Source organism: Dermacentor andersoni, chromosome 2 (genome assembly GCF_023375885.2).
Source record: "Dermacentor andersoni chromosome 2, qqDerAnde1_hic_scaffold, whole genome shotgun sequence".
Taxonomy (NCBI): Eukaryota; Metazoa; Arthropoda; class Arachnida; order Ixodida; family Ixodidae; genus Dermacentor; species Dermacentor andersoni.
In genome coordinates, this window is record NC_092815.1 from 39,841,146 (window position 1) to 39,856,818 (window position 15,673).

General features: G+C 47.1%; 1 protein-coding gene and 1 pseudogene across 2 annotated transcripts in view; one reads left to right on the forward strand and one right to left on the reverse strand.

The window, feature by feature from the left end:
* LOC126542429 (carbonyl reductase [NADPH] 1-like) overlaps nt 1-15,587 on the forward strand; it is a 30,325-nt gene extending 14,738 nt beyond the window's left edge. For both annotated transcript variants that reach the window (XM_072286387.1, XM_050189492.3), the window contains 7 exons: nt 1,980-2,061; nt 3,180-3,358; nt 6,756-6,868; nt 7,882-8,007; nt 8,102-8,243; nt 8,675-8,738; nt 15,288-15,587. In XM_072286387.1, the coding sequence (XP_072142488.1) occupies nt 1,980-2,061; nt 3,180-3,358; nt 6,756-6,868; nt 7,882-8,007; nt 8,102-8,243; nt 8,675-8,738; nt 15,288-15,391 (810 nt within the window). In that variant the 3' untranslated portion in view covers nt 15,392-15,587. The remainder of the gene's footprint in view (nt 1-1,979; nt 2,062-3,179; nt 3,359-6,755; nt 6,869-7,881; nt 8,008-8,101; nt 8,244-8,674; nt 8,739-15,287) is intronic.
* LOC126542677 (U2 spliceosomal RNA) lies at nt 532-711 on the reverse strand (annotated as a pseudogene).
* Nucleotides 15,588-15,673: the final 86 nt, after the last annotated feature.

Sequence of the window (15,673 nt, forward strand, 5' to 3'; positions counted from 1 at the left end):
GATGGTCCTCAGTGATGGTGCAGAGCCTCTATAAACTTCGCTCAACTCGGCTTTAATTTGGCAGCCGCCCAGTGTTCTAAGTAAAAATGTTTGATGACTGCTTGAAATTCACCTTTTTTCCATCTTGGCGGGAATCACCGCACAGATCAGTGCCAATGGCCATCAGAAGCTTACTAACTGTCGTTACCAGCATAAACAAGTTCTGCCGTCATATGAAGGGTGCTTCTCGCGAGAAGAAAACAGAATTGAAGCGCCATCTCTTGTATTTTTACCATACTTATCAAACGACGCTCGCACTGCGATAACTTCGGCAGCGAAAGTACTGACCCGCGCCGTCTGCTAGAATGTGTCCGAATGGTGTGGCTCGAGGCGGCCTCGTATATGTAGCAGACGGCTCGTCATTTCAGGATTCGGGAGTACTGTCGTGAGGAAAAGATCTCGAGACCACAAATGCCGCGATTTCTTTTTCTTTTCTTTTAATAGCGAAGCTGTATATGGCTAGTTTTTAGCGGATCGATGTCCGTAGACCAAAAACCGTGGGCCGATCCCGAAGATAATGTACTACGGGGCCGACCCGCGGCGGAGGTGAAGCAGGCTTCAAGCACTCCGCCAACTTGCAGAAATAGGTTTAATATCTTGGGTGCAAACACAGCCCGCATCAGATATTAAGCTGATAAAAACAGATACTACACTTTGACCCGCGTCGGCCATGTCTCCGTTCGCACTGCCCGCACTGCCTTCCAAGCGATTGCGTGTCTCCTTTCCTTTCCTTCCGCTCTCCCGTGGTGGCGGTCCCGTCGTCCACGCAAATGTATGTAAATATCACTGTAAATGAGTCCGTGCCTATGTTCAAAATTCTGTGTCACCTCTGTGTCATATGCTAAACAACTTCGCTGGTCATCCACCTTCACAGAGTGGAATGGCTCATGATTGTTTTTTTTTCGCACGCTATAGGCATATACAGGCTGAAACCAAGTGATGCAACTTACGTGTACCTGTTCGACCAATGCAATCCGTTGAGACAATTGCACGTCGCACGACAGCGCTAAAAGCTTATTTATTTATTTATATTGCTGATGTGGCCTATATGGACCATTGCTCCATTGAGAGAGAGAGAGAGAGAGAGAGAGATCGTGTTGCTCAACTAAATGCCTAAATGCCAATTTACTTAATTAATGAACACGGTCGAGTAATATAGTAAGAGAGGGGCGAATTTATTTGAGGAAAATCAAAGGCAGGCTTGAAGAAAAACTCCTCTAGCCTGCTTCTGTATAAGAAGAAAGGGAGGCACATGTCAGATTTATTCTAGGTGTACAAGCTGCAGGCATGAGCTCGGTGGTTGAAATTGAATTTTCCAACGCACCCTGTTGTTGACACGTTTAGTGCTGGTGGTAATGGTGTTGCAGCTAGTAGGCGGCGTTAGGCATGACGTTGGTTAGCAATGATGCGTCACCAAACGTTGGACAATTCTGTGCCTTGGAAAGAGGCAATCAAGAGTCGTATAACTTTCCTGATTACTCTGGGCTCTTCAGAGAATACTACGTCCTGTAAGTTCATATGTGTTGCGGAAGACCTTTCTCCTGCGGGCCTTTGTTTCAACGTTGAACTGCGGGCACAACCAGGCGAAGTGTTTCACATCACCGATTTCAACACGTAATAAACAAAGCGGGGAAGCGGATCACCCAATCTTATATAACCAAGCCTGCCTGTTTGCGAAGATAGTTCTAACGCGATATAGCATGGGTACCTTCTTCACGAGTAAGTCTTTTTTACCGCAAATGGTTTACGTAGAGCACGTTGGCAGTGGCAACAGTGGGTCTTTGTGTGCCGACCTCCCTGTCAAGCACACGCGGATCTCTTGACCAGCTCGCAGACAATTTGAGAGCCTTGCTCCAAGTATACGTTTGTTCTTTCAAGAAATTAAAAGCGCGCTCACAAAGTCATCGATTACAACATAATGTGCACTTCCCTATGCGCAGGTCACAGGTAGCAACAAGGGCATTGGGTTCTGCATAGTGAAGTTTCTGTGTCAACAGTTTGAAGGGGATGTCTTCCTGACAGGTCAGTGAATTGCATTATGCGTCAATGCAATGTTACGGCATATATCATATGTCCTTTCTTCGAAATTGTTTAATATAAAGAGGCAAAAAAGTATGGATGCACGTTTTGATTGGTTCTGTCGTCAATGCAGTAAATTGTACATTATTTTGCTTTTTATTGTGTTAAAAATCTCGTGGATTCAGTTTAACTTTACAGGGGATTGGATGTGTTTTGCTTTATTATATTTTATGGGGGTCTGAAATGATAAAACCAAATAATGAACGCCAGCTTCAACAGCCTATAATAGTGCGTTGCAATTAATACGAGGGCACAAAAGGCGCCCTTACGCACGGAGCACTTTCTTCAAGGGAAACGCGCCATGCAGAGAACATGCAACATTGTAAAATATAAATACTGCCGCATTTCCTTTTATCGACATTCATGTTGCTTAGGGGGAATTTCGCCTTGTGCACTGTTGATTACTCCACAAAGAGAGAAAGTTTAATGAGATGAAAGACGGAGAGGTTGGCTGGAGGAGCAGGTCTGTGGTCTGCTATTCCACACAGGAATAAATGCGAAAGTAAAAAAATAAAGACACAGGAATACAGAGAAGTAAGATGAGTGCTGATGGAAAAATAATATATGTGATAAGCACCTGGCTGTCGATTAGTCAAACTTGACGTGTCCCTGACAAGTGACACAAGAAGGCACAGACCATATGTATAATAGTAAACGCACACACGCATAATCTATCTATGCACACAATATTATATAAACATATACATATGCATACATTATCTACCTGCGTCATAGCTCGAAATCGCACGGCTCATAACAATCAATGGTAGACATCACAACATCAGTTCACTTGTCCAGACTGCATGCCTTCACGTGAAAAATCTAAAACAACTTTTGCTGCTCGTACGCGTATACCCAACTCCCGGCATTTTCCCAGGCTCTTAGAAGAGTGTCCTCAGAAAAAGACTTGAAGTCTATAGATGACGCAGTCGCTACAGTCAAGAAGGCGACGTTGTTAACTGTCTCCATGAATAACTGTCTCCACAAAAGCGGCCTTTTATAGTGTTATGAATGGAGACTTTTGAATTCCTGTATTCAAACGTGCTCCCTTTTACGAACAGCCAGGGATGAGAAGCGCGGAAATGCAGCTGTGGCAGAGCTCAACAAGCAGTTGCTGCGCCCAAAGTTTCACCAGCTTGACATCGACGACATTGAGAGTATCCGCAGATTTCGCGACTTCCTCAAGAGCACGTACGGTGGTTTGGACGTGCTCGTGAACAATGCCGGCATTGCCTACAAGGTAAGTGAATGCTATTCTTAAGTAGAATGCTGTTGTGTTGAATTCTTGAATAGCATATATTAGAAGTGTTTGTTTAGTAGTCTGCAGAGACAGCGCGGAAGAGTCGACTTTTCACCGGAACTGTCATGACCCGCGAAAGACTGTCCATGTCGAATTATGGTGCTTTTATAGTAGTTAGTTCCGCTTTTCTGACGCTTCCGCTGGCTCAAATCCGCTTCAGGCTACTGAACTACAGAGCAACCATTTGCCGATGCTGACCTGCACTGGCGATGCATATTCTCGTCGACTCGCTTAATTCTTTCGAAGCACCAAACACTGTTGTCAGTGTTACGCCTTAACACAACCAGAGGCGTTAATTAGACGGTTGCCACGAGGCAACCCCCTCCCATCCATCAGCGCCTACCAAGAAGTCAACGCAGAATTGACACCGACTGCTCACGGGTCCACAAAAGGCACCCACCCCCACCACTGCCTGAAAGTCTGATGTAATGATGAAAAGGGCCCACGCCAAATGCTATCGAAGAACCGCGCCAACCGCAGATTCCCAGATTGCTATCCTGTCCACCGAGCGGAGCCAAAAGTTGGTTCTTTATTCTATGGCGGAGTCTTCGAACATGGGCCGGAAGCGCGGAACGTTGCGATAGCATGGGCGTGGCATCGCAACCGATTCGGCGATTATGATTCGCTGCGATAGAGTCATCAGCTTCCCTTGTCGAGTCGCCTAGAGAAGACGACGGTATTGAAAACGGAGGCTTTTCGTGCTGTGAGGACGAGTTGTTCTGATGTGAGCTCGGACGTTTCATTTGCTCCTGCATGGAGTGGGCTTCCGTATAACTGGAGCCATGTAAATAATGTTAAATAAACCCATTTTCCTTCATTACTACTACTGGACGTATTCGTCGATGGGCTTGGTGGATTCCTTGCCCTAACATCACCCCGAGTCGCAACACCACTTTGAAGGCGAGCCTAAACGCAGCACCGAGAGAATTAACTTGCACACATGCTATTCCTTGCCCGTTTTACTCATCCTTACGTGTGCGCGCGTGCACTTGCGTTTACTCGTTGTCAGAAACCAAGCGGGCATATGTTTCTGCAGAGTATCGTGTGAGAACACGCGTCACTTTCCATGCGATAACTGTCGCCTCGTGTCGCACTGCACGCGTGTGTCATTGCGAAATGCTGGCTTCTCAGCGTGCGATCTAAGCCTTGCGCGACTCCTTCTGTCTTGAGTGTGCCGCGTGCGCGTGCTTTCGCAAGGTTCACTTCCTGCGCTGCATAGACGCCGGGTGTCTGTGCAGCTAGGAATGTCGTACGTGAGTTTGTGAAGCACTATCTTTGTTGCTGAGTGACTGGGGCGCCTACTTTTCGTGCCGATGACATTTGTAAAGGGACTATTTTACGAAGCGAAGGGCGGGCGCATCACGCTTTTCTTCAAAGAGCCTCGTCTGTCTATCGGCTCGTGCCTCGTAACTCAGCGAACAAGCACAGCGAAGGATGAAAGCGAACGCGGAGCGCAGCGGGAGCTGAAAGACGGCGATAGAGAAGAGAGCGCGAGGAAGAAAGCTGAGGAGGAGGGTATGGCGAAAGCGTGAGAAGAAAAGCGAAGTGCAGCGCAAGACGGGCTTTGCGGCGACGATGGCTACGAGATGGCGCCAAAGTAAAGCGCGTCGTCTGTGTGGAAACAAGTCACTACATGAGTATATAGAGGTCTGTTTGCGGTGGCTGCGGTGAATCGTGCACATGCGTAACCCACGCGCTGCCTGTCGTGATCTCCCTATTAGCGAGGCAGTTGCGCCACACTTCTCGCTCCGTTTGCAGCGTGCCGCAGGAGACAGATAGTCCGCGCTAGCGAATATATTGTGAAATGGAAGCATAGCGCCGCGTTCAAATTTCACGTTAGGGAGTATCGTAATCGTCGTTGAACTGACAGCGATAGTATCGCGATAACGTGAAAGTTGACCTGTGCTTGGCTACACGTGTTTATAATATTGGCGATTTGATGCACTGTGACAGAGGCAATTCCGGTGTATGGAGGGCCAGCAAGCTATATGCGTAATAAAGTGCGCGCGCGCAATCACTTGTATTTTTTTCCTTTTGTTTTGCGGATTTCCGAACTATCTTGCATTAAAGGCGCCCACAAAAGATTGGGACCCATTTTGTAAAAGCTTTTTCATCTGCTTTTATTTGCTCTTTCTCACTCAGCGTTAGTGAGTGGTGCAGAATGCAAATAAAATCTTGGCTTGTTATTTGATTGTACCTTATCTTTGATGCTCATGTACGCAAGCCCACGGTCACTATATTACTGTATGATCTGTTTGATGCTGATGTATGTAGGCTCAGAATCACTGTATTATAACGATAGTAAATATGGGGGCCGACAAATGAAAACACAGTGTGGAATAATATTTGGATAAACAGGGGTAGAGCAACTCAGACAGGATGACCGGCGCTTTGATAGGTGGACCGTTGATAGGTCTACCTACCGCCGCCAGCAGCCTGTTTTAGGCACTTTACCCCTGAATCTATCTTTGACAAAGGTGTATACGTCTACCTATCGAAACGTCGACCAGCTTGTCTGAGGCACTTTGTCCCTGTTAACCTATAACGTCGATCCCATTATTTTAAAGCGAAGCTTTTTCGGCTCGACTCACCTATCTGTGACTCATGCAACTGTGATCAGACGATCGAACACGCGTTGCGGTTTTGCAATCTTCATGCTGTCGAAAACGACGTTCTTCGCAGTGTGTTGAACCGACTAGATGACAGACCATTTGCAGAGACAAAGATCCGTGAGCCATGCCCCCCGCGCATCGCATGCTTACAAAGCGACGCGGGCATTGCTGCGGCTTACGAAATCGACTGGCCTCAATGACGTGATGGACAACCGCATGTGTTCGCGTTGTTGTGCCACCCTCCCTCCCTCTTCTTTTTTTTTCTTTCTTTTTAACCATTAATCCCATTTCCCCCTGCGTAGGGTAGGAAGCGAGCCGCGCGTCTGGTCGACTTCTCTGCCTTTCCTTCCTTCGTTTTCTCCCCGCCCCTCTTCTTTGGCTTTCCTCACCACCGTTACCGCGTAAACAAAGCCCATCTCGGAGACAGTGAAATCAAAGGTGGTGACTAATTAGGGTGCCAATCTTGATACCAGCGCTCGATATGTATCCTCGAAAGTCTTTTCAAGTGTCGTTTATAACGCAGCCCGATCACGGAGGCAGCCAACGTCGCAGCAACGACGCACCTCATGGCATTTGAACAACAGATCTAATCAATAAGCGTCCTCGGCGGCACATTTCAGGTCGTCTTCGGGGAAGCTATCGCCTAACTGTGACAATAGTCCTACGACGGAATTTCTGTCCAAATTTTATTTCTCGTGTGCCTTCTGTTCTTCCTTTATCTGCAGCAAGCCTCTACAGCCCCGTTTGCAGAACAAGCGGAGGTCACTGTCAAGACGAACTTCTTTGGGACGCTCAATGTCTGCAAGGAGCTCTTTCCTTTGCTGAGGCCACACGCCAGGTTCGTTTTTCTAATCTCATGCGCTGAACTTGAGATTTAGTTACGCTGAAGTTATAGTAATCTTAACTAGCGATGCATAATGCACACGCGTAGCTGTGCTTTAGAATAGAATGTGGTTTTGTAACGTGATTTGGCGACCGGCTGTCGCATGCTATATCATTCAACATAAACGCTTAACGCTGTTCCAAGTGCCAGACTCGGATGCGCTGGTGAGGCTGTGTTAGCGCAATTGAGTCCGCACAGCAATGCATCGCGGTGGGGACTGTGGCTGCTTAACCGCGTCTCCAGCCGCACACGCGATTACCGTTGTCTGTGGGACATCGATAAGTTCGCTTTTCCGCAAGAAGTAGGCTTGTGGTGGTTGAGCTTGTTGCTCGAAATCGGGAGTGGGAGGACAAAGATCTCTCGTCTCCGTTTATCTCTCATAGCATGTTTCCGTATAGAAAGCGGTATGTTTTCTTGGGGTGATTATTATATTTAAACTACCGTACCGCACTATTTAAAAAAAAAAAAAGAAAGAAAAAAAATGCAAATGCATATGCGGTATATGCAGGTGATCCACGTGTATAGTGTCTATGAGCAATTATTTCGCTGCCATGGAAAGCGTTCGGCTAGCTATCATATTGGCTGATTGTGTACCCGACGTGCTTGCGACAAAGAAAATCTGCTCAAGCACGCAACGTTCGGCCACCAACCACTAATTTCAGCAAAAAAGGAACAGCCGCAAATACAATGCGTCATTCCTAGCTGTTCCATGCTTGCATAATAGCAAAAACGATAGCGGAAATGCTAAAAATGAGAGGGAGCCAGACATAGTGCTCTTATCAATGGAAGGATTCTACACTGAGTCCCCTTGATTTGTTTATTCGCTTAGTGTCACAAGTTTGTCGAATGTGGACCTAAATACTGCATTAAACGTTGTCGTGGATCCCACATAGGTGCATATGGGTCGTATAATGCGCACCGATATGCTAAATGTTTACTTTGTGATTATGTGCGCATCCTGTTTACAGAGTGGTTAACGTGAGCAGCATGGCCGGCATGCTCCAGAGAATTCCTGGAGAAGAACTCAAGAAAAAGTTCAGTAACCCCGAAATTACTCTGGAAGAGCTTTGCAGCCTCATGACGGAGTTTGTGCAGTGAGTATCTACTGGTCTGTACTATGGAGGGTTTCCTTACATGTGCGCCGCATGACTGTATCTGTGCCGTATCGTAATTTTTATGACAAAATAGGGCTGCCAAGGATGGCAAGGCTGGTGAAAAAGGATGGGGGCAGTCGTCTTACAATGTGTCAAAGATTGGAGTCACTGTGTTGTCCTTCATCCAGCAGCGTGAATTCAACGCAGACCCTCGAGACGACCTGGTTGTGAACGCTGTAAGTATAGGGACGTTTACTTTTTGTTGCAGCCATTTATGTGGAAGCGCACCGAAGCAATATGAAATGCATATTCACGCACGCATGCATGCACACAGAACACACAAGTCACACGTACGGACCTACGCTTAAACACGTGCACTACGCGCAGATGAAAAGACCATTAGTTTTTAGGCTAGTTGATTCGCACTTATCTCCGACAACAACTGAAGCTTTGGGCCTGCTTATGAACGCGGAAGTAAATCTTCGCATTAGCTTCTTTTTCTTTTTTCAGTGGGTATACGTTGTGCTCACTGAATTTGTAGTCGATGCCGAGCGATAAATTTCAATTTATACATATTATATAGCAGACATTTTATCTTTGCGCACACCCAGAAGACTGGACATCTTTTGGCTGCGCAGTGATTTCTTTCTTGAATTTTTTACCATAGGTGCATCCAGGCTACGTGGACACTGACATGTCAAGCCACAAAGGGCCCTTAACACCCGAACAAGGTAAGCAGCTATATGTGTATTGAGCACTTATTCCTTTCGCTTCGTTTTTTATAGTTATCGCTTCCTTTCCCCATTGTCGAGCCTTTTCATGAATAAAATTCTTTCAGCTTATTTTTCAAGAGCTTAGCATGCAAGTACATTAAGCAAGCTTTGCTGAGCCTCGTTGCTACACGCGTCTATGTAGCGCATTTAAACAAAAACAACAACAAAAAGCAAGGCTGATTGGCACTTAGGTTTACTTTTCTCGGCCGTGGCAGCTAGGTGTCTGGTACGCGACGCAGTTCTTTCAACTGTACCACTTAATTCACCGGTTTATGCTATAACATGCCAGTTACCTGCACATACCTGCATCATACCAGTTAATGAACTTACGAGCTCAGTTACTGCTACTGGGGAACTAATCAGTGTAACTGGTGCTGTATTGCACCCCTCTATGGTGCAGCAACAGTTTTTTCTTTGTTAGCTTGCACTCAACGTTCAGCAAAAGAGACCCTAAACTATACTGGACGAAAACGTAAACACGAGAAGGAAACACTTACGTCGTATCGCTTTGTAATTGATGGCAGTTTCAGGGGGACTTCCATCCGCATCTGACAAGAACCTCGTGTTATTACCGAAAATTATGATAACCATGTCGTCCTGCTATAAGAAATTAAGGGCCGCAGCACTACTTTGCTATGAAGAGGACACCTGAATGATTTAGTGGCTTTATCGAAGTAGCCCCATGGTCGCTGTTCGAGGAGCACGAGCATCGTGCCGTCGTCGTGTTCGTCAGTCGTCGTCGTCCGAACTAAAGGTGTTACGGGCGGCGCTTGAAGTTTGGTGACACTATAGTTACCGTATGTGCTCCCAAACGGAGCACGAGACTCTGCGATTTATTTGTTGCGTTCCATTTCGTGGCGTTTTAGAACAGTCCTTGTTAGTATGACTCCGCGCGAGGTGGCGTTTATATCAAAGCGCCCGCAGCTTCAATAGTTCATTATACGAGCGAAATACTTAAGAGTTGGTTTGTAAAACGAATTTCGCGTATTCCAATATCGGCCCATGCACCGGCCCATGCACCATCCAAATAAACAACGAGAAAAACCGCCAACAGCCCGAGCGGATTCTGAAACAACGGTTTAAATTATGCACATCAAGAGCACCATAACACATTACTGAGCACCGTAAGTAGGTAGCGAATGTCGCCGTGTGTAGGTTCGGTATTGTACTGACTCCAGGACTGACCCTGGCGCCTCGGAGAAGTGTCCTTGAAGACGGGAGCTGTGAGTGACGGTTTCTCGTTGTCGCGTTCATGGGGCGTTAGCTGTCTGCGCCGTGCCAACACCTCCTGAAGGCATATCTCATTTTGTTGTAGCGCAAGCTGACAAAAGCGCTGTGTGTGTCAGATGTGCCTTTCTGTTGTCCTTGTTCAGCTTGCGCTACCACAAAATAAGATATGCCGTACCAACGAGCCCCGGACTATAGCTATCCTCATCGACTCCTGAAAGTGTTGGCTGTAATTTCGTGCGTGTACGTGGGAGACACCGGAAGAGAAAAAAAAAAAGTGCTACAGAAATTCTCAGAATTGTCCAACAGTAATTTATTACTATCATTATTAAACTATTTTAACATGTAACAGCCAGTTATGCTTATTTTTATACTGGCACCGATAGCATGGTTCAGCGTTGCGATTGAACTCCTCGGATGCTTGTTGTAAATAAATATGCGGGTGCGATTTTGCTCGAAACAGCACGCAAGGCAACTCCTGCTGGGCAGAAGAAGAGAGGGGATCTGCTCCTACCACCAGATTACCACATATTACAGGGATGGTAGACGAGGAACGGAGGAAGCCTAAAGGCAGAGAAGAAGAAACTAGGAATTGGCAAGAATCAGATGTATGCGTTAAGAGACAAAGCCGGCAATATCATTTCTAATATGGATGAGATAGTTCAGGTGGCTGAGGAGTTCTATAGAGATTTATACAGTACGAGTGGAACCCACGATGATAATGGAAGAGAGAATAGTCTAGAGGAATTCGAAATCCCACAAGTAACGCCGGAAGAAGTAAGGAAAGCCTTGGGAGCTATGCAAAGGGGGAAGGCAGCTGGGGAGGATCAGGTAACAGCAGATTTGTTGAAGGACGGTGGGCAGATTGTTCTAGAAAAACTGGCCACCCTGTATACACAATGCCTCATGACCTCGAGCGTATACCGGAATCTTGGAAGAACGCTAACATAATCCTAATCCATAAGAAAGGGGACGCCAAAGACTTGAAAAATTATAGACCGATCAGCTTACTGTCCGTTGCCTACAAAGTATTTACTAAGGTAATTGCAAATAGAATCAGGAACACCTTAGACTTCCGTCAACCAAAGGACCAGGCAGGATTCCGTAAAGGCTACTCAACAATAGATCATATTCACACTATCAATCAGGTGATAGAGAAATGTGCGGAATATAACCAACCATTATATGTAGCTTTCATTGATTATGAGAAAGCGTTTGATTCAGTCAAAACCTCAGCAGTCATGGAGGCATTGCGGAATCAGGGTGTAGACGAGCCGTACGTAAAAATACTGAAAGATATCTGTAGCGGCTCCACAGCCACTGTAGTCCTCCATAAAGAAAGCAACAAAATCCCTATAAAGAAAGGCGTCAGGCAGGGAGATACGATCTCTCCAATGCTATTCACAGCATGTTTACAGGAGGTATTCAGAGACCGGGATTGGGAAGAATTGGGGATAAGAGTAAATGGAGAATACCTTAGTAACTTGCGCTTCGCTGATGATATTGCCTTGCTTAGTAATTCAGGGGACCAACTGCAATGCATGCTCACTGACCTGGAGAGGCAGAGCAGAAGGGTGGGACTAAAAATTAATCTGCAGAAAACTAAAGTAATGTTTAACAGTCTTGGAAGGGAACAGCAGTTTACGATAGGTAGCGAGGCACTGGAAGTGGTAAGGGAATACATCTATTTAGGACAGGTAGTGACTGCTGATCCGGATCATGAGAGTGAAATAATCAGAAGGATAAGAATGGGCTGGGGTGCGTTTGGCAGGCATTCTGAGATCATGAACAGCAGGTTGCCATTATCCCTCAAGAGAAAAGTTTATAACAGCTGTGTCTTACCAGTACTCACGTACGGGGCAGAAACCTGGAGGCTTACTAAAAGGGTTCTACTTAAATTGAGGACGACGCAACGGGCTATGGAAAGAAGAATGATAGGTGTAACATTAAGGGATAAGAAAAGAGCAGATTGGGTGCGGGAACAAACGCGCGTTAATGACATCTTAGTTGAAATCAAGAAAAAGAAATGGGCATGGGCAGGACATGTAATGAGGAGGGAGGATAACCGATGGTCATTAAGGGTTACGGACTGGATTCCGAGGGAAGGGAAGCGTAGCAGGGGGCGACAGAAAGTCAGGTGGGCAGATGAGATTAGGAAGTTTGGAGGGTCAACATGGCCACAATTAGCACATGACCGGGGCAGTTGGAGAAGTATGGGAGAGGCCTTTGCCCTGCAGTGGGCGTAACCAGGCTGATGATGATGATGATGATGAAGACGAGATTTACCTCCCCTTCACCATTCCCTTATCACACATCAGAGTTCAATCTTGCGCCAGATCCAGAAAAAAGCATTGATTTCCCCATATCTGGCACATTTATTTTACCCTGGTCTCCATAATCCACGATGTACCACCTGCCGAGGGCCCCGGGCATGTCTTTTCCACTGTTTGTGGAGCTGCCCCACGCCCATGGCGGCACAGCCTATTCCCAACCCTTCCTTTTCCTCGTGGGGGGCAGTTCTTCGGGCCACTTGCTCGGATGACCAGCTCTGGCTGGTGGACCGTGCTTGCCTAGAGATGGCGGTCAGGGGGCTCCCGGACGTCTAGGGGCCCAACCACATTTAAATAGATCCAATAAAGTTTTATCCATCCACCCATCCTATACTCCGTTCCATACATAGCGGTCAACGCTGTGGAAACTACGCCAAAAGTTTGGTCAAGAAAAGTCATCACTCCGCGTGTTCCGTTTATGCTTCGCTGGGCGTTCCGTCCATGCGTCGCTGCGCGCCAACAGCGTGCGCTCGCGCGAGAATGTACACGTGAGGCTCCTTGCGACGGGTTGCAGATATAAAACCCGAAAAGAACGACAAAAATAAAAACGACCTAAGACAACGCATTATCAACCGTATACCACAGTGTGTTTGTTTCTAAGGGTTAAAACTTTTTCATTACTGATCCTATATAAAACTCTTGGTTTCGCTTGGTTAACCTCCGATTTAGCTGCAATTATTTTACTTAGGTTTGCAATCATCGTTAAGCTAGGTATGACGGCTGTGCCTAGGTTGGTGGCTAGACATGATTGGGATTAGGCTAGGGTAGCCACACATCGTTCGACGGTGCAACGCCTGTTTGCCACAGGGAAAGCGCAAGTGCTAGACGTGCAAAGAGACGCCCCGAACGTACAAACGGACAGGGCGCGAACGCGGTTGCTACATTGATCTCGACGTTGTGACGCCTGTTGCATTCCGGACCCTCTCCAAAGAAGCAGCTTGCCGGGCGATATCCGCGGGGTGGTCAGACGCCGCTTGGCGACGACGGCTCAAAGCCTCCCGCTCCTCCGCAACGCTCAGAGAAGAAGGCCCGGCCTCGTTCTCATCCATGACCGAGCACGCACTGACTACATAGCTGACTAGGCGAGCGCGGCGGCGGCGTTCCTCTTAGCCAGGCCCGCGGTGAGTCACATGGTGAGGTGGCGACCCAGCTGCGGAGAGCGCATGCGCCAAGCCGGCGGCAGCGACGGAGCTCGGCGCGGCGAGTCACGCGATGCGTTGCCACGGCTACGGCGCAGCTGCGGTCAAATGAAGGTCAAATGGGCGGTGACGCGTCGAGAGCTTTAGCTATAAATACAGATGCGCGCGGTCAAAAAGCATCGAACGATATCCATGCGCTAAAGAGCCACTGCAAGAAGTCTCTTTAGCCTCCACAGCGTTGACTGCTATGTATGGAACGGAGCGAACGGAGTATACTTTTTTTGTGGACGCTGCACGAGATGAGACTTAAGATTTCGTCGGGAAACCGTCGGCATTAGTCGGCGCCCAGTGAAATATTATATCCGTGAAATAGTACCACTTTGAGATTGTGAACCCAAGTATCGTATCGTTTTTTTTTTAACGGTTCGGGATAAAATGCATACACTGTGAACGAAATGTTCTATGACTGCTTTTTGGCGCCCTGCAATTGCCTAAATTCTGATGAATAAACTCTCAAGACCATAAAATCTTGCCAGAGCCACTTTGGTGCGTCAGTAATAAAGCGTGTATCTAACATATCGAAAAATACGTGCGGACTACCACACCGCGACGCCCGCGCCGGCTAAATATCGCCAGCGCAGTGTCCATCTCACTGCTATCGCAATAAATGAATGCAGGGCGCTTTCTCTCTCACCTCAGCAACTCGCATCGTCAGTCGTTGTCGTTGCGTGTCGTTCACTGCCCAAGGCAGTGAACTTGCAACTTTTCGTCTTTCCCTTCCCTAGCGCTGACCCTCACTCTGTCCTTATTGTCCGAACATCTCACCTCCGGCGGGACACGCTTGCCCTCATATCCTCATCACGTGTCGCCTCCCCAATCCCACAATGTTTCTCGAGTGGAGTAAGTCTCACTGCGGAGACTGTGAGCCGGGGCGACCCTTACACCAGCCATCACTTGTACCTAAAGCCAACCGCGCGAAGACCTGTGATGCCCAGTGTCCGAAGTGCTCCGCTCCCGTGTATGCAGCGGATGTCCGCCAATTATTTTGGACATATGCTCACGGACAACGACAGTCCATGAAAATGTACTTAGGGATGCGAAGTTAAGAAATGTCCAACGCAACGAATATGGGCGATGGCTCATAGACAATACATTTCATGAGTTGCTATTGCAGTATTTAAATAAAACTGGCCTCCGTGCTTTTGATAGTTTCAGTCCTACATTATGCCGCGTGGCAAACCGAACGAATAAAAGAGAAAAAAAAGTTATAACGTTGTTTATGCTTTTATAGTGGTGTATATAGCTGCAATGCGTCTAACCTACCTTCCTACCTATGTGCAGTTATTAAAAGAAAAAAAAAATCGGCTTGACCCGAACTTTCCGCAATCGTGCTCCAAATGCGGTCACGCGTGCTGCTCCTTCGACCACATGCTCTGGTTGTGCCCGTACAACGCGGGCTCCGACTTTCATAACCAGTCCAAGTGGGACGCCTTGCTGAAGAGCTCGGATTTCCCAAACCAACTACAGGCCGTCCAGAGGGCCAGCGACGTCGCGGAGAGTCACCATCTCCCTGTCCCGTCGTGGGCGGAGCCACCAACTTGATCGGGGAACCTTCGGTTCCCCCAATCAAGTTCCTCAGGACACTCTTAATAAAGTTCTTGTCACTGTCACTGTCGGCTTTGCCAATGCAAGTGTAGCGTGAAGACGTTTTTTTTTTTTGTAAATTTCACAGTTGTAAGCAAGAGTTTCGTTGGTTTCGTATTTAGCTCTAGTAGCTGATATTTTGCCTTACTTCTCACTTATCAATACAGGTGCCGATGCTGCAACCTACTTAGCTCTCCTGCCTCCAAACATCCAGTCACCCAAAGGAGAGTTTGTCTGGCATGACCGCACGATTACTCCGTGGGACAAGTAAAAGAAAAAAAACTCCTCAAGGCACTGAACTACCTCTGATCTTGTAGTCGTATAATCCGGCACTTTCTGGCCCCTGAAGAACAAAGCCAGTAAAAACGTGTTCACCGATTACTGTTATTGCCGAGAGGAAAAAAAAAGTGACCTGCTTTCTTTTTGTATTTTGTTTTTGTGAAAATAAAATTTGATCTGAATTCATCGCTGATGGCAGATAGCGCTGAATAACACATCAATTTCTAATGTCGGCTTTAGGCTTGGTTCAACGAACCACAGAGCAGTGCAAAAA